Source organism: Pinus tabuliformis, chromosome 4_2, assembly GCF_031772625.1.
Source record: "Pinus tabuliformis cultivar Carrire ecotype Pingquan chromosome 4_2, CPIR1, whole genome shotgun sequence".
Taxonomy (NCBI): Eukaryota; Viridiplantae; Streptophyta; class Pinopsida; order Pinales; family Pinaceae; genus Pinus; species Pinus tabuliformis.
Genome location: NC_142304.1, coordinates 1,090,081,154 through 1,090,101,399, shown reverse-complemented (window position 1 = coordinate 1,090,101,399; position 20,246 = coordinate 1,090,081,154). Strand labels below are relative to the sequence as shown.

Genomic DNA, 20,246 nt, shown 5'->3' with positions numbered 1-20,246 from the left:
GATCAAAATATCTCTCATTTTCACTATCCTTGTAAATATGAGAAATGTTACCATATCTTCTTACTCCCAAGAGGATCTCCAGCCATGCTTTCCAAACAACCAGGACCTGGCCCTTCACACAATTGCCTCCTTTTGTCTTCATTTAGTGACTAATTGTTTACAATAGCCAATTTTGATAGTAATTTTCCAAGTTTGAAACAAGCAAGAGATTCTCATTTTCTCATAAGATGATGGTTATTCCAACAAGGGTTGTTGATATTTTCCAACATACTTGAAATGCTCTAAAGATTCCAGAATTTGTGCCCTTGAAATTTTGACTCTAAAAGCGCATCAGGGAGACAAATCCATCATGCTCAAGTTGACATCTAAATCACCTTGGACACCCTAGCTCCACAATTTTGAATAGAACTAGATTCATTTTGGTCACCTTCAAACAATCCGGTGATACCGGATCCGTCTACCTTGGGGATTGGATCCGTGGATCAGGTCCAGATCTGCCCATGATTCTGTTTCATAAACGTTTCCTGCGTTGATGGAAATGGATCCTTCCACTGTGAAACACATCTCGAGATTATTCACGGATACCACATTTTTATTTTTAAATTCTAGTTTTTTCATCTGGCAGTGCTTCCAGCTCACAATAACGAGCCGAGGATATGAGCTAGTAGGGGGGGGGCAACTACAATCAATTGAAGAACCTGTCATCTTGGCCCTATTAATTTTCGCCATTCTATCGGTGAGTCGGGTTTTGTTATATACACGCATCCGAGATGCTTTTTGCCTGATGGCTCTCGGCACTTTGTTCACAGAAGAGGCTTTTCTTTGACTTGACCTAGCTCTTCGCCTGGAGAAGGAAGTGACACTCGTTAACTAATTGCCATACTCCGCCAAATTTTTGTCTCTGTGGTCATTCGCAGCTCAATTGTAACTCATTCGAATAGGGTAGCCCCAAGGGTTAGCTCAGTTGGTCAAAATCAGTGCCTCGCCATCGAGAGGTCACAGGATCCATTCTCCCCGAAGCCCTTGGGACTAGGCCTTGCTAGTGGGCCGCGGGGCTAGATTCACTTCGGGGTCGATCAGCCCAGATTTTTCTGTGGACGTAGCGCCACCCGTTGACCAGGGCGTCTGTGAACCACAGCATAATTAGAAGAAAAAAAAAACTCATTCGAATAGGGTCATGATCCGGTGAAAAGAGACTAGACTATGAGATGTCACTATTGAACAGCTGAATTTCCTTGACTCCATGCTACGTGAAGCCGTCATGTGTCGGCGGTGCCCAAGTCTACACAGCTTTCCTGGACTTGAAGAATCCTTAAAGTTTTTTTTTCTTTTCTTCATAATGAAGGGGTGCACCCCACTCAACAAATGGAACTTGACCCTGATGAACCCAACGAATTCTTAAAGCTTTCTAAATTTATCTTATGAACCCAAGGAAATGAAATGATATTTTAAGGTCCACGAGACTAAAAATAGTCTATGAGACCATTAGTTCCCCATTTTTCACTCTTTGCAATTCAATCCTTTTCCAATTCAAATTGATAATGCGCTGACCCAACAATCCAACAATCCCCTCGCTAAAAAGACAATGCCAAGAAATTGATGCTAACATATTCTCATAACTTTCTTTGATGTCTTTGAATGCATCACATTCCAAAATGAAATGTTTTTCCAATTCCACAGCCCCAGACATGCAAAATGCACACACTCTTTCTTCCCAAGCTTCTTTAGGCCTTTTCCACTATCCTGTTTCACACCGAAGTTGATGTGAGTTGGTCCTTAATTGAGCAATAAGAACCTTTGCCCTCCACGAAATGCTAGCTCCAATGAACTCCTTTTGTTGTAAATCACACGTAGGGTTGAATTCCTCAATGTAATATTTCTTCTTTCTACCCAACTCTTTTCCCCATACCTTTTTACGAAACTTCTCCATAACAAAATCCTTTTAGCTCCTTGCTATTTGTGGGACAGACATTGAGGTAGATATTCCATTTTTGCATCCATGTGTAGTTTTGTTTCATCCATGTTTTCTTTCTTTCACTGATGCCTTCATTGAAGATAACATTAGGCCATCTACCTACTCTCATTTGTTCAATTCTTTTTAGGTATCTTATGAGTCGCACCATAGCAATTGCTTCAATGGAAGTTGCTCCTGTTTCACTCAACATTATCTCATAAGGTACCGAACTTTTTATTTTGAACTTGCTCATGATCAAGCGTTTTTGGATTTTCTCAATTTGTTTCCATTTTGAGACGGAAGTGCTACTAGCCCACAATTCACACCCATATAGCATCACTGGACAAACTAGGAGTCCAAAAAGCACTTTAATCATTTTTCAATCCCATAACTTTGCCTCTCTACATCTGTTTTGAAGAGCATATAATGCTTCCCAACCTCCTAAAATTCTCTTCTTTTTGCATTCCTCCCAATTGAGTTTGTTGTTGAAATCAATCCCAAGGTAATTGTACTCATTTACTTCTTCAAGAATGTTGTCTTCAAAGAAGAAAGTATGATGGCTATGCTTCCTTTTATTAGAAAAAATCATTATTTTGGTCTTGCTAGTATTGACTTGCATCCCTACTGCTCTACAAAAATGTTCAAGGGCATATAAGTGCATTTGCAATCCATGGGCTGATTTAGAAATCAATACAATATCATCAGCATATAAAAGAAGCTTTATCACAAACTCCCCCAACTGAACACCATCTCCACCTTGCAGATTTAGCCACTCTTCCAATTTATCAATATATAGACCAAAAAGAGTGGGGGACAGAGGGCAACCTTGCTTGACTCCAATGTCACTTCTAAAACTTTCTAAAATACCTACTGAGGTTCTAATTTTGACTTTCACTTCTTCATAAAGTCTATGGACAGCGGCTCTATAATGCACAGGAATTTCAAGTTCTTCCATTCTACGCCACAACTTATCCCTAGGGACTGTGTCAAATGCTTTTTTGAAGTCAACAAAGCAGCAAAATACTTCTTCTTTGTCCTCCCAAACCTTTTCAACAATGTGTCTCAACGTGATGCCATGATCCACTGTAGAATGTTTCGGCCTAAAACTCGCTTGTCCTCTTGCCCTCTTTTCTTTTACTTCTGCCCACTTGCTAATTCTATCTTCTACCATGCTGCCGAAAAGCTTTGCAAACAAAGGATTGATCATAATTGTTCTATAGTTGGATGGATTATTAATGTCTCCACTTTTAAAAAGGGGTATTGCTAGGCTAGTTGTCCAGTCTCTTGGGAATCCTTGTTGAATGATGTTGTTGAATATTTTCATGATGTGAAGTGCAAGAGCATTTATTCCCCATTTTAGATACTATGCTTGAAGTTCAACCAACTCCTTTGCCTTTCCTATTTTCAACTTCTTAATTCCATTCTCCACCTCCTGTAATGTGAAGAGCTTTGAATTTGTGTTGATCCTAGGGGGGGACTCCGCCTCAGATTCTTTCTCATAGAGTTGCCTTGCATATTCAAACCATTGATTGGCTATAATATTATTTTCAATTTGCTTCTTCCTTGGTTGCAGTTCCTCCCAGAAAAGCTTTGGATTATTCTTGCTTAAATATATTAACTCTTCTCTCCTTGTTTGCATGAACTCATCTTTTTTCCTTTTTAGTATCTGCTTATATAACTTTACATTCATCTTCTCTTTTCCTACCTTTTTCAAGGTTCTCCTTGCCATTTTGCATTCCTCATCAAACCAAGCATTTACAGGAAAGCAAATTGATTTTGATTTCCTATTTTTTGCTCTTTTGCACTTCTCAAGTGCACTTTGGATTATATTTTTTAACTCATAACCATTGCAAATAATTAAGTTGAAAGCCCCACACAGTGTAAGACACTCATCTCCAAAATGATTGCTAACTTTGTCATCTGTTGGACAACTCACACATTGGGGATTCTCCTCTTCAGTGAGCCAATTAGGATTGTTATCCTCTTTGCAACAAAGGATGGTAGCTTGATTATTTGTTGTTCTAACATTGAAATCTCCCACTAAAAGAACTTCCCCCTGCTGAGAGTACACGGCAGTATCTTGTTTTAAAGCTGCATATGGATCCTTGTTGTCAAGCCCCTTATTTTTGTAAGTTTTTGAGACTTGAGGGGCAAAATAACATGTTGCAATTCTTATGTGATTCTCATCAACCATAAATATTGTTTATTTGCATCTTCTTTAATTAACTGAATGTGATGGCCTTCTTTTCTTTCACTAAAACTAATATCCCCCCATAACCTTTGCCATTTTTTGCTACCTTGTTCCAAACTACCAACTTCAAATAACTGTGAAACACAGGAGTTTTGCAACCATCATGCTCATGAGTTTCCATGAGACAAATTATGTCTCTACCTTCTGCAATAGGCCCTAACCCAGGTCCCCTCCTCCAAGGGTAACCTCTACAATTCCAACAAACTAAACTTATGTAGACCTCGGTAGGGTTTGATTGCTACGCAGTTTGGCACATAAGACTCAAATTTGAGTCTTCACCCCTTTTTGTCCATGCTGCTCTTGTTGTTTTCGTCTCTATTATTGAATTCTCTGTTTTTTCTTTACTGTCAGCTTGCTGCCCTGATTTGCCTGGAGGCCCAAACACTGCAATAACGACTTTCCCATTGTACAACCATGCCCTTTTCCCTTCATTTCTTGTTGTTCTAATTTTCTCCACTTCATCCCTTCTCTCCTCTTGTTGTTTTTTGGTTAAATCTTCCTCAAGGAAGAAGTATGAGCCTTTCAAGAGTTTCTTTTTGCCCAAAGGCTGTCGTTTTTCTTGTACGCTTGCCATGGTGACTTTTATGGGTCAAGCCCTCTCTTCACATATCCTCCCAACCCTTCTTGCTTGGCAAATTTTCCCTTTCCAATATAGTTTCTCTTTCAGAAAGTCTCTTGTCAAATTGAGAGTACTTTCATTCTTCCCATAATCTCTTATTCCCCTGATAATAATGTTTGTTTTTTTGTCCTGTCTTTCTTTTCGTTCTATTTCCTGTGCTCTGCGATCACTTGCATCTTCTTCTTCCTTTGTCCTTATGTAACCATTAGCGTCTTCAGCTCTAGCTTTGATTTCTTTTGGACTATCTTTCCCATTGTTCATTTTTGCCTTCTCTTTGGAAATGTCTGTTTGTTGAGATACATGTGTATCTACCTGAGTTTGTTTAGAAATTGTCACATCTCTGTTTGTTGTTATTACTTCTTTCATATTTTGCCATTCTTATTTTCCTGTCTCTAGAGCCTCTTGTAACATTGTTACCTGTTGTTTTAAAATTCTATTACCTTCCATTAGACATTGGTTTGCAACTATGATCTCTGAAATTTTGCGGTCTCTTTCCTGTTCTCTGGCTTCCAAAATCTCCAACCTTGTTCTGACCTTCATCAATTCTTGGACATATAGATCTAATGACGAAGTAAAAGGTGTAGATGTGGGACTGTAAATGATTGATTCTTCTTTATTTTTGTTTCTCTCAGTGTTACTTGGGAGCGGGAGCGGGAGCGGGGAGCGGGAGCGGAAGCGGGAGCGGAAGCGGGAGCGGGAGCGACCATTTTCAGAAGCTCCCGGTTTGGGAGCGAATCCCGGAGCGATTTTTTAAAAATATATATATATTTTATATTTTTTAATTTTTGATACATATATGTCAACAAAAACATGTAGAATGATGAAATAGACATAAAAAAACATAAATTGATCATTGAACCATATCACATCAATCATCTAGAAATTATAATCGTCATCAACCTTAGTAAAATAATAAATTAAAATAACATTCAATTCAATAACATTTATCATCATTGATCACCAAAGTAACAAGTTGTACTTGTAAGCCAAGTTTAACCATTACAAGAAGTAATATCGAAGATATTTCTAAGTCCTAACTTCTAACTGTTAACATGATATGAAATGTTAAAAATTTATAAAATGAAACATGAATAATGAGATGAAATGAAACAACTTTAGTCTTTCACAAAGCATCATATTCATAATTCACAATCATTACCAATGAGTTATAATTGCCAAGGCCCAACTTCAAACTTCAAATTTTCATTGTCACAGTGATATAATGTTTACAAAAAATATCATAATGTCATAATGATATGAAAGAGTCAAGAGTCAAGAGTCAAGGACTCAAAACTCAACACTGAACAGTTATGAAAACTAAAGTGACAAGTCTAATAGAAACTAAAAAAGACAAGTAAACTGTAAATCTACAAGTGGCCCTTGCCACGAGAGTCTCCAGGAGTATAAGTAGGTCTTGGCGGTCTTCTAGGAGTCTCCCTCCCAGACCGACGACCAGAACTAGAGCCTCCACGCGAGGGTGTCGATGGAGGTGGCGACAGCAATGGAACAAGACTCGGGCCCCGAGAACTGCTACTGGATGGTGGAGGTGGAGGTGGCATGGCTGCTGCAGCTGCTTCAGCTTCATCCCGTACAAGCTCATCTTCTAGTTCTTCCATATGTACAATGCCATCCTCTAAATTGTCGTCCTCAGGGTGACTGTCCCAAATTTTATATGTGGGATCTTCATTAGCCCGATCACAGTAATGGCTCAACAACCTCAAATTGTAGTGCACATAAACCAAGCTTTCTGCTCGGTTTTCGTTGAGCCTGTTTCTTTTCACATTATGTATATAACTGTAGGTGCTCCAACACCTCTCTGCAGAAGAAGAATTTACAACCTGTGCAAGAACTTTCAATGCCAATTTTCGCAAAAGTCCGTCGCCGCCATATGTTTCCCACCATGTGAGAGAATCAAATTTATCTTTGTCGTCCATTGCATGGAAGTTACCATACAAACCACTGCCAGTGAAGTATCTGCCTATTTCAAGGCGCACAGCTGCACATTCCTCCCTGTCAGGCACCAACTTTTCTAATGCATCCAGATATCCTTTAGTTACCTCTCGATCTAAATGGGGTTTGGTCCTAACACCACCCCCTGCTGCAGGTTTGCCCAACCAAGAATCTGAGTAGTATTTTGGCGTAAGGATATACGCCAAGCAATGTAGTGGAAGGTTAAGCTTTTTCCACCGTTCACACACACAATCGTGAATCAGATTGTACAAGTCGGGATCTCTGTTATTAACAATGTCTTTTATTTCCCCCAACATGGTATCCATTTGCTCATACACCTCGCCAATCACTGGTTTGTCTGTATCTGCAAACCGAATCATGTTATAAATTGGCTTGGTGAAATCCAATACCTGTCTCACAGCTGTCCAAAACTGCCCATCAAGAGCGGCCTCCTCCACCGTTTCAAAACCTGCAATGTCAGCTACATTTGTAGCCCTTTCCTTTAACACCTGCCAATTTGGACTTGATACCATGCTAGCTAAACCCTCTCTTACCTTCAAAAGGCGCCTGAAGGTGAGGTAATAGCTACCAAATCTAGTCCTCGCAATCTTCAGCAACTCCAATCTCGAGTGACTGCGGAAAAGGCCATGGGTATTGCTATGATTTGTAATAAATTTTATCATTTTTTTTCCTCTCTTGTACAAATCCCCAATCCATTGGTATTGTTCATTTTTGTTTTTGACAATATCATGCAACAGAAGGTTCAATGTGTGAACCAAACATCCAGACCAAAATATGTTCGGGTATCTATCCTCAATAATTGCTCCCGCTGCCTTACAATTAGGAGCATTATCAGTGATGACTTGGATGACATTGTATGGGCCAATACGCTCAATTGTTTCAAGCAATGCTTCTGCAATGTTGATAGCGGTCTTGAACTTGTCTGAGTAATCATGTGCAGCTAGAAAAATGGGACCACTTCGGGACACAGCAAGAACACTTATCAATGGCTTGCCTTTTACATTTGTCCATCCATCAGATACAATGGACACCCCATTGTCAGTCCAAGAACTTGTCATTTTATTCAAAGATTGTGATATTTTTGCTTTTTCATGATCAAGGCCAACTGTTCTTGCCTTGTCATACCCAGGGCTCTTGTATCCTTTAGGGGCATCATTTATGGCAGAAACCATTTCGTGCCAATAAGGTGAGCGTAGAACATTGAATGGTATCCCATTTGCATAGAGGAACCTGTAAATTTTTGAATCCACATCATTCCTACACCCCTCATCAAGGAAATCTGATATGGTTCTACGGCGTAAAGATGATGACCCTGAGCCTCCATGTCCATATCCACTGCCTTGGGAGGATGCTGAAGGAGTTCTTTGTGAGCTTGGTTCAAAGAAACCCCTTGATCTTTTTGCTTTGTATTGGGCGTCCTCCTCTTCCTTTATGTATTTGGCTTTATCAACTGTTGACACCGCGTCGCAAGTTCTGATTCCTATTTGTTTCTCTCCATCCCATGCCCTTTTCCCGCAAAGGTGTCTTCTCAAACGGGTGTATGAGCCTGTGAAATCAGTGTTGCAATGGGGGCAATGAAATTTAGTGGTTCCACCCCCTCTCCCTGTTTCAGGCCTCTGAACATATTTCCACAATGGAGTTTGGTCTTGTTTAGTTTTTTGACCCTCATGTTCACCCTCCACATCCTCCTCACTGGGGTTTTCACCTATTTGACTTCCTCCGGCTTCTTCATCCACCTCTTCAGTTTCAGGCCCCCTTCGTTTCCTACTCTCCACCACCATAATAACCAGAAAGGGGACCAGGAAGAGGAAAATGCCAATAAAAATGCTCAGGTCCATCGTGTTTGATGTTTGTAGGGTTTGAGTCTTGAATCTGCAAATTAATTTAGTTTATTGGGATTAATTCATTTAATTTATTAATTTAATTTAAATTAATGATCTTTAAACTCAAACAGGTAAATGAAACTAACCAAATTAACTACCTAACCAGCTAAACTAACTAAATGATTAAGTTACTTACCTCTGCAAGCTTGCTCCTCGCTCCTCGGCACTTGCTCCTCGCTCCTCAGCTCTGGCTCCTTGCTCCTCAGCTCTTGCTCCTTGCTCCTTTGCTCTCAAACTCAACCTCAATCTCATTAGAATGATTTTGTTTTGGCCCATTGGGCTTATAAATCCAAAAAAATTTGTTTAATTTTTTGTTTTTTTTCGGGTCCGCGGATTTTTTTTCCGCCGAATCGCTCCCGGAAATTTAAAATTCGCTCCCGGAGCGTTTTTTAATGCCCGGGAGCGATCAGGGAGCGATCGCTCCCCGATCGCTCCCGGGCATTAAAAAGCGCTCCGGGAGCTCGGGAGCGATCGCTCCCTGAAGCGCTCCCTCACAGACCAGGGAGCGCAAATTTTTTTACGGGAGCGCGCTCCCGAAAATCGCTCCCGTCCGGGAGCGATTTGGGGAGCGCGCTCCCGACCCGCTCCCGAGCCGCTCCCGCCCGGAGCGCGCTTCGGGAGCGGGTTCGTAGGGGGGGGGGCCGCTCCCCCGCATCACTGGTTTCTCTCATTTATTTTCTTTTTCTTTTTCTTGATCTTGATCGGTTTTCTTCTCATTTGTCCCCATTTAAGGCGAGCAATCCTACACCTTAAAATGCCCTCATACCGCTTTGCGTTTACCCAAATCCACCTTCTTGTTTTGTCTGTTGAAGCAATATTGACTTGACCCAAATGATTTGTTTCCACAAAATCTGAAATTTCCTTGCTCTTTACGCCTTGGCTCTTCTGAGCGTTTTCCATGTTCTAAACGTTTACTTATTTAGAAGTTAACTGCCTCACTGCTATATGCTCACGAAACCCTGTTCATGCTCCTTGTCCACTGTGCTCACAAAACCCTGTTGCTTCCCTGTTCTAAATTTATGTAGGGTTCACTAATTTTTTTTACTTTTATGTTTATGGATATATGGATATAAATATAACATCAACTAGATATTAAAAAAAATATTTTTATAAACTATAAAAATATCCGTTTGTTAAAACTTATCTTCTTCTAAGGTCAGTAAATAGGTTAACAGTCCAAGTGGCATTACTCAAGAATGAAACTCTGCCATCTTACATACCACCCATGGGTCATTTCATGTGGCCAGGTTTTGTCTACAAATAAAGATGTATAGAAATATCGAGGTCTTTAAGTTGTATCGACAAAGGTTAGGTTAATAGCCATAAGTATAGTAGTAGAAGAAAAAGGCAACAATACTTCAGACTATTGACCTAACCTCTATTGATATAATTTGAAGACCTGAACATGCAACTACATCTTTATGTGTAGACAAAAACTAGACATATGAAATGACTTGTTGGGAGCACTATATATATATATATATATATATATATATATATATATATATATATATATATATAGGTTGTAACTTGTACATGTCATTTCTTGTAGTATATCCCAATCCTAGTAACATAGAAACAATCATTAAGGACCCTAAGTTCATTAAAGGATTCATCAAGAGACAAGGTTATACTAGAATAAGGATTAACAAATCTTAGAGGAATCAGAAATCAAAATAAAGAAGAAGCTGCTTTGGATTGGTGGAAAGAGAGATAAAAAGAGTATCAAAAACAAAATAGGTGTAGGTGTATGGCTAGATCTAGAGCATGAATCTATGAACGGTGTATATTATGATCAACAATACTGCCATGTGCCATGTGATATATGATGAACGGTATTTATGAACTCTCTTTCAGCCTTTATAAGAACACAGCTACGTGGTAGAGGTATACTATCTCTACTTGTAACCTTGAGAACTGACTACTATATCATTCATCATAAAAATAGCTGATACAACTTAAGTCAGCAAAAAGAAATTGATTGTCTTGATTTGCATTAGAACTTAGAAGCATTACTTGTTCCGCAAGTTGACATAAAATTCCATATAGTTATGATGCTAATCAAACAAAAAGCATGCCCAGATATCGGAAAAAAAATATTTATCCAGAAGGTGCATTTGATATCCTCAAATTTTTATAGCAGATTTCACGTGTTGATCCGCACTTCAAAGTGCAATACGGTTAAATTAAAGCTTTTAATTTCTAAGTTTTAAACGTTATAATAAATGCAAAAGAGAAGAGAGCAAAGAACGTGAATCCAGTGAACCAGAAGAGATAATGGACTTTGTTAAAAGTCAAAATGTTTGTAATTCTAAATCAAAGTTAGCATGATAATCCACTTTTAGTTGGACATAATTCTCACCTCAGCTGCTGAGAAGAAATAGTCACGGTCAGTGAACCTTTGTACGTCTTCCAATGGTTGACCAGTAAAAGCAACGTACATCTTATCAAGTTTCTGCATCCAGCCGCATACACAGATGAAACTCAAGAAAACAGAAAAAACATATCTCCTACGTTTTAGCAAACAAGAGCAGCTTCCATGCATTGTAGAATGATCTTTACAATCCTATGACTTCCCATCTTTTAAAAGGTCCCGGTTGCACAAGAATATGTGGACACACAGCGAACTCCCATAAGAAGGGGCAACTTCCATGGAAAGCAATGGAAAGAGAAAAACCAAAGGTCACCGTTGCTCATGGTCAGACCTTGAGTTCTTAAAGAAAACAAGAGTTCTTTGCAGTCATTTCAGTTCTCCTAGAAATGAAGAATCGACAATGATATACATCATAATATAAACTCTTAGCTATTGCTGTCAATAACTTAGTATGCATCAGGTCCCAGTAAATTTTAAGCAATAAAATATTTGAACTTTTTTCCCGGTTCATACACAACAGGACAGAGATAAACACATGGTAGAAGTTAGAACAGGTGTTCAAAAAAATTGTAGGCTTCTAAAATTAAATTTAGAATTTATTCACATGTTTGGTTTTTCCCTAGTGCTAATATGATCTGGGACACCATAAAGACCTGAAATTTGTGGTGACACTCGACTTACAGACATTATAGAGGACTACAGCTTGTGCTCAACCTATGCCTACAATTTGATCTGCCTCCCTGTTAAGACACAGCAGGACAGAGATAAACACATGGTATAAGCTTCTAAAAATAAATTTAGAATTTGTTCATATGTTTGGCTTTTCCCTAGTGCTAATATGATCTATGACACCATAAAGACCTGAAATTTCTGGTATCACTCGACCTACAGACATTATAGAGGCCTACAGCTTGTGCTCAAGCTCCTATGCCTCCAAAATTAGAGATGTCTAGGTTTGTTCTGTCTTCAACTAAGTCACCTGACACGGGGATTCGGGATTCGTAGGATTCGGGATTTGTAGTGTCGGATTCGGACACGTTGACCCCCCGGAACAGGACACATAGGATTCGTTATATATTATTTTATTAAAATATATATATATATATATATATTTAAAAATATATATATATATATATATATATATTAAAAATTAGATATTTCTTACACAAATTTTAATTAATGATACAAATTTATTGATTTCAAACATAGATCTTCGTCTATAGCATGCATAGTACATACAAAATGATAAACAGATGACTGTAATGATAAACTGACAGGAATAAATATGAATCGAAAGTAATTGGAAAATGTGAATTAATTTGGCACTAAAAAAACGACTCTAAAAATATATAGGGACTAACAACGTTTTATAAATGTCAAACAACTAACTGCCATAGTATCTCCATTAAGATTATAGTTTAACACTCTTGACTTTGCCATCGGCCAGAATGGCCTAACATGCATAGCTGGTTAAGATTTCTCACATGAGCTTTTCATACCAGGTTCTCGCAGCTCCATTTTTTCCTCCGATTCTTATTTCTGACTTGTTACGTTGGAAGATGATGGTGAGCAAATAGATAAATAGGTGGCATGAGCTCTTGGTTTCTTGGGCTCCTTTAATTCAACTTCATGTTAGAACAGATGCGGACATATTTTAATATATTATTTGTTGGTGATTGTTTTCCACGCAGTCCCAGAAAGAACATCACATGTGGCTTTTAGTCTTTTTATTTGGTATAATATATGAAGCCATCCAGTTTAATTTTTGACATCGTGGAAATTATTGATACCCATTTTAATAGCACTGTCTCCTCATCTAAACTCTAGAAGTCCGCTTTAAGGTTGTATTATATTTTGGCAGATGTTGGGTGTTTGTTGAGATTGGTAGGATGTAGTGTTAGGTTAATGTCAGCCGCTGGTAATTGCACTGTTAAGTTAGCCATGCTTTCCCACTTTACTCTTTGAAAAGAAAACTCTCAACATTCTAACATTCGGTCATCAACGCATAAAAAGAAAACTCCCAACATTCTAACTTTCGGTCATCCACGCATAAAAAGAAAACTCTCAACATTCTAACATTCGGTCATCCACGCATAAAAAGAATACTCTCAACATTCTAACATTCGGTCATCAACGCATAATATAGGATATTTATCTCAGTCATGTTTGAAGCATCCGCTTTATAGATTGCGGGGCCAAATGATAAACAACGTGACTGTAATGAGCAAATGCGGCCTTTTCTAACCCACAGGAGTCCCTTTTCCGCTAAACGAGTCCTGGAAATCAGGACACGCGGTAAAAAATGGGGACACATTGGCAATTTTCGGGACACGCTTGGGATTCAACATGTCCTGATAGGATTCGGCGTGTCTTGTTTTTTGGACACGTTTTTGGGACGAATCGTGTCCGACACGCCGGATTCGGAGACATGGCCCCTATATAACGAATCTGGTTACTTAGGTCTTCAAGAAGTCCAGTTTGTCTCAAACAAGGTCCCTGCAAGCAATTCCAAATTTATTATCCACTGCATTGTGTAATCATAGTCACATCGATCTGCCTCCCCCGCAAATTACCAGTACCAGGTCTCCCCAGGATCCACATACTAAAACGAAATTCAAAATAGATCCAAGAACAAGTTCATTTTGGATCTGTTTTTTGGCATGCAGATATGGAACTAACTTTAGACTCCTAATGGGCCTTGACACTTGTTAAGATTCCTATGCATAGATTGCTATATATATTTAAACTTGGGTGCTTGTTTCTTGTCATTTATTGTATTTGTGTTTAATCCTCTGAAACTGGATTTGTCCAAAATAGGCCACGTGTCTGAATCCTAACGAATCAGACATGATTCAATGGGAATTCGAATCCAAAAAATGGGACACGACATGTCCTAACGGGACACAATCGAATCCCGGTCATGTCCCGTTAGGACACATCATGTCCTGATTTTGGGATTTGAATCCCAAAATAGTGAAACCCGCAGCATAAAAACAGCGCTATTCTTTTCATTATTTACCATTTCTCTCATTCGTTTTTGCAAACAGTGAGCTGTGGGCAAGGATCTAAGGGTTTGGAGCATTCGGCAAGGAGATTCAAGCACCAAGTAAGGGCATTTCATCTCTATTTTTTTGCATTTCTATTACAGCAATTTGTATATACATTTCTTTTACAAATTTGTGCATGTTTTGTTTTTTTTTTTTACAGTATTCATGGCTCAATCAAGGGCAGTGGGTAGGGAGCAAAGGAATATCATCAAAGTCTGCTGCAAGTAATGTTGAGGGAAGACTTCCTCCTAAAGACAACATTGAGAAATATCCCTTGTGGAAATATGTCACAAGAGAGGATGGGACAAGCACCAAGGGGAAGGGAGGAGGTAATGTGCATTGGAGATGCAACTTTTGCCACAGTTCTTTCACAGGCACATATTACCGTGTGAAAGGCCATTTGTTGGCTTTACCAAGTTGTGAGGAGCATTATTCTATAGAGTGAGTGCCCCGAGTATGAGACATCACCAGAGGCCTTCTGTGGTACTATACAGGATATTCTTGTCAGCAGATGGGACAAGAATTGCACACCTTTACATTGTTTGGCTCACTCATTGAACCCAAAATATTACAGCCATGAGTGGCTGAATGGTGGACCTTCCCGTAGATTCCCTCCTCACATGGATGGTGAAATCTCACAGGGGAGGAAAGATGCATTCGAGCGGGTTTTCCATGATAGAGCATTGCTTGATGAGGTGGAGGATGCCTTTGCAGAGTTTTCCACTAGCACTGGTCGATTTGCAGGATATAATGTGATTAGAGACAGGGGGACTAAGAAGCCCTATTCTTGGTGGGAAAACCATGGGGCAACAAGCCCTCCTCTTCAACAGTTAGCCATGAGGCTCCTCTCTCAGGTGACTTCATCCTCTTGCTGCGAGAGGAATTGGAGCACATATGGGAATTTGTATAGTGTGAAGAAGAGCAGGCTTGAGCAGTCCAGGGCAGAGACAATGGTGTATGTGCACACCAACCTTCATCTTATTTATAGGCGGAGGGAAGAGTGGTTGGGGGGAAAGACAAAGATGTGGGATGTCTTTCCTGATGATATGGGTCTGGACAGCAGTGTTGAGTTGGCATTGGCGAACATGGAACTCAATGATCCAATGCTAGAGCCTGTTAGATTTGATGACAGTGATATTTTAGAGGGGCATCCTCCACACAGGCAGATGCAGAGGCAACTATGGATACAGGGGGTAGGAGGATGCAGAGGAGAGCAGTGGTGACCATGGTGATGAGGACACTGATGCTGATTCTGATGATGACTATGAGGATTGATGACTCATGAGTCATGGGCTACCTTACTGCCTTGAGGATTGTATACCTGTAGTTGTTTTATATTTTCTATTTCTATTTTCCATTGCCATTGCACTACCTATGTAACACATTTTGATTTGATGGCTTAATGAGAAAACTACAGCTGTCAGTGTCTTTATCTTATTATCTTGTCTTTCATTTATGAATCATGATTTGTGTGACATGTATTTGAATTTTGTATGTACTATGCATGCTATAATGTTACTTACTTTGTAAACAGTAAAACTACGTCTACATGAAGATCTATGTTTGAAATCAATGAATTTGTATCATTAATGAGAATTTGTGTAAGAAATATCTAATTTTTAATATATATATTTTAATAAAATAATATATAACGAATCCTACGTGTCCTGTTTCGGGGGTCAATGTGTCCGAATCCGACACTCGAATAGGTTTAATCTTGATTCTTGGAATTTTGAAAATTGAATTTAAAGTTTTACAATTTAATTGCATCTAGTCTGATGATGAATTCCATGTGATGGACATGAGAATGGTAATAATATGAATGGAAGGAAATGTAGGAAAATGTTAATATGGTGAATAATTTGTAATATTATACATAAAATTATGAAACTTCTTTAAAATCATATAAACATTTTAAGCAATAAAATATTTGAACTTTTTTGCCGGTTCATACACAACATGAGAGAGATAAACACATGGTTGAAAAGATGTTGAAAAAATTATAAGCTTCTAAAAATAAATTTCGAATTTGCTCACATGTTTGGATGTTCCCTAGTGCTAATATGATCTGGGACACCATAAAGACCTGAAATTTGTGGTAACACTCGACTTACAGAAATTATAGAGGCTTACAGCTTGTGCTCAACCTCCTATGCCTACAGTTTGATCTGCCTCCCGGTTCAGACACAGTGGGACAGAGATAAACACATGGTAGAACAGAGGTTCAAAAGAATTATAAGCTTCTAAAATAAAATTTAAAATTTGTTTATATGTTTTGTTTTTACCTAGTGCTAATATGATCTACTACACCATAAAGACCTGAAATTTCTTGTATCGTTCGACCTACAGACATTATAGAGGCCTACAGCTTGTGTTCAACCTCCTATGCCTCCCAATTTAGAGATGTCTAGGTCCGTTCCGTCTTCAAGAACTCCAGTTTGTCTCAAACAAGGTCCCTGCAACCAATTCTAAATTTATTATCCACTGCATTGCATAATCATAGTCACATTGATCTGCCTCCCCCCTAAATTACCAGTACCAGGTCCCCCCAGGATCCACGTACTAAAAAAAAATCAAAATAGATCCAACAACAAGTTCATTTTGGATCTGTTTTTTGGCATGCAGATATGGAACTAAGATTAGACTCCTAATGGGCCTTGACACTTGTTAAGATTCCTATGCATAGATTGCAATATACATTTGAACTTCGGTCACTTTTGGGCTTGTCGTGGGGCCTACTAGGCCTTTTACCCTAACCACAAGCCTATTTAGGCCTTTCCCTTCATTTTTGGCCTCTTCCTTGCCACCTCCTAGCCCTAGTTTGACCTCTAAAGTTTTTGGGACTGAATACTTGGTGGGTTTTGCAGGAGAAAGTTGCTCAAATTGGTGTTTTCAGGTGAAAAATCATTGGAGAAAATTTTCAGCAACTTGGGCAAGTTTATCTACAAGGCCTTGGGCCTAGGATTTTCTCTCTAAACCCTATTCTCTCACTGTTTTATTACAGCTATAATGACATCATCATAACAGTGATATAAGTGCCTCAAAAAGATATTAAATGGGTCAAAACTCACGTAAAATTTTCATAAAATTTGGCCACTTGGACTTTGCAAATCTAGCCTAGATTTATATTTTTGCCTGCTGGAAATTCTCTGCATAATCACTAAATCAGATCTGAATTGTTTTCTGAATAACGCACCTTAAAGGGCTTCAAAATCATATTTTTCAGTTTGGCAAGCTATCTCTAGGTTTTGGGCATGTTTTGACACTTGTTGTAGCATTGATAGCTCACTGTTTATATCTTTTACTTACTGTTGTGACAAGTTATTTCAGATCTGATATAATTCTGAAAATTGCATCCTAAGTTGACCAAAAATCATAGTTTTACTTTGGCAAGTTGTTGGGCATTTAAGTGGTCATATCTAGTTACTGTATGCTTGTCTAAAGTGATTTTCTTACTGCTGTCATAAGGCTAATCAGCGCTGAAAATTTTGAAGTATTACTGCTGATTTTGGTTATTGGAAACCTAACATTTGCTTGTTTCATCTTAAGTTATAAGAATTTCCAAATTTTACACATAAGCTCACTCACTAAAGCACTCTAATCATAGCTTTCCTTGGTATTGAGTATCTTTGGGCATTTGAAATCTATGGCATTGGAAATTTTTGATTGGCATCTTGTGTTGATAATTATTGGCTAATTAATAAGTAGATAAGTGCTTCAAGTTTTTTAACTGTTGTCATTGTCTAAGAGCATCATCATTGGCATCTATCTTATCTCAAGTGGTGGTATTTGGCATCTCATTGGCAAATTATTGAACAGAGGATCTTTTGTCTATTGATTGGCACTTGTATCATTGCGCACTTGGTCTTGTTTAAAATTGTTTCCAATAAATTGTTAAAGTACCCTCGTTATAAGATAACCAACTTCAAGTACTTGACATATAAACAAATCTTAAACTAAGACTCACTCATAACCTTGCATCTCATCCTAAGTGTAGTTGCATAATAATTTACCTCCAAGCATAAGCTTGGTTGATACACTTTTAGGACAACCCTTTCTTATTTAGCTTGAGGGACTCAATGCTTCTTAATGGTTAACACAATGACCTTGTAGTCGTCAGAGCCACAATCTCTGCAGCGTCGAAGGCACTGGATGGTTGGAACACAGGGGGAGATATCGTTAATCAAGCCTTTGCTTGCTTCCTATTGGCTTCCATCCCACAACCTACTCTGAAGACTATTTCTCAATACAGTTAAGGGAAAGGTTCCATTTAAATTAGGCATATAACCTAAAATTAACCAAGATCCTTGCATTACACTTAGGTCTTAGGAGTTGCATCTCATATAGGTTAGAAATCATATAAGCAGCAGTTGTTCGTCCGGTTACTAGGTCATAATTTATAATAAGCAAGAACTTTTGACTCCACAAGGCACTGGTCTCAATTCTAAATTTAATTGAATCCTTAATCTTGCTAAATTTTCACCAAGTAGCCAGGCCACTTAACTGTGTCTCCCAGGCAAGTTGGTTCCCAACTTGCTTTCCATTATCTCATTTCCCTAGGGACTACCAACCATAGCCTGTTGTTGGGAGACAACTAGAATAGAGTGGGCGGGGATCAGAGTGACAGCCCTCGCCCTGAGTCATTGTCGCGGTGCTTGTACAATCTAAGCGACAACAAGACCAATGCAGCAAACTAGTGAAGAAATATGTCGAACCTTGGACTTGACCATCCGGGAAGAGAAGCTTGTTGAATATGGTTTTTCACTTGATGAAGAAGAGGATGATGAATTGGTGAATATGTCTTCTAAGGAGGATGTGGAGGAGTTGTTAATTGCGAATTTGAAAGATAACAAAGATGTCCCTAGGAACATTTCCTTCAAGGATGAAGATGGGGATTTTGATCCTGAGAGTCTCCAGGTGTTGCAAGAAAGGATGATGGAGTTCGATGAGTCTTGCAAGCAACTTATGGCAATGTGTAGCACCAAGGAGATTTTCTCCCACTTATACGAGGCATCAAAAAGGTTCTATAATATGAGATGTGAGTATGATAGGAACCCTATTGATGCCCTCCTTCTAGAAGCATATTATCAAAATCATGTAAAAAGTGTTTTGAGTAATATTCTTCAAAAGAAGAAAGAGGAAGAGTCTTCCCTGCCTAACAAGGAGGAAAAAGATTTGCAGCCTAGTCAGCGTAGTGAAAAATGGGATGATTCTAAGGAGGATCATGATCATCAAATGGATGAAGAATCTATGAGTGATTTTTGGGTTGTTGATTGGGGAATTGGGTATGATTGTAAATATGAAAGCCCCATATTATCTAAAATCCATAGGAATGAGCCCAAAGAAGAAGAAAATGCTCCACCCCTTCTGATTCATGATATTGGTCCATGTGAAGCCCTTCCTAATGATTGGAAAGGTCTCTTCTTTATGTTCCAAGATGACGATAATTCGGTCAAAGAAGATCTTTCTACCATTAAGGATAATTCCAATAGCCTTTGTGCGAAAGGGATTGAGGAAGATGCTTCCTTTAGCCATGTCACCGATAAAGGGTTTTTCTTCATGTTTGAGCAATCCTCCCCTTGTTATGTTCCTAGCCCAGAGATAGATGTTTATGATAAGGTTCATTCCCCTATTTTTGATGAAGAGATGGCTTCCCCTATGAAAAAAGAAGAATAATGGTTTTTCCCCAGATTCAACGACAATTCCGCCTCTTGCTTTCTTAATAACCAAGATAATATCATCCTAAATGTGTCTGAGCCATTCACTCCTTACACCAAGGATGATACACCTGAGATAGTTTTGCATCAAAGGTTCATGTACTTGATTATTGACATTTCCATTTTCTAGTTAGAGTAACAAATTCAATCCTCTCGATTGGTGTCTTTCCCTTCTTCCAGGGTTCCTTTCTATGGCATATGGTTCTCTTATTTTCCCAGCTCCCGCCCTCATATTATTCTTCCCATTTGTGTTTTTGGATCTGTTGCATAAATAATCATAGAAGCACATGTTTTTATACTAATCAATTGACATGTTGGTTGCATTGGATCTATTAATATACTTAGCGCTTACATAATTTCATATGCATGTTAGGGTAGGATGCATCGCATACTGGTTTTTCCATTAGAACTATCATACGATATTATCATA

The 20,246-nt window shown here is 38.7% G+C and overlaps 1 protein-coding gene across 3 annotated transcripts in view; it reads right to left on the bottom strand.

Annotated features, from left to right (window-relative positions):
- Positions 1 to 20,246, bottom strand: part of LOC149173434 (ATP-dependent Clp protease proteolytic subunit 6, chloroplastic-like) — a 214,074-nt gene that overhangs the window by 7,598 nt on the left and 186,230 nt on the right. For 2 of the 3 annotated variants that reach the window (XM_089424602.1, XM_089424603.1), the window contains exon 6: positions 11,041 to 11,133. The exons of the other annotated variant lie outside the window; for it this stretch is intronic. In XM_089424602.1, the coding sequence (XP_089280728.1) occupies positions 11,041 to 11,133 (93 nt within the window). The remainder of the gene's footprint in view (positions 1 to 11,040; positions 11,134 to 20,246) is intronic. 3 annotated transcript variants of the gene reach the window in all.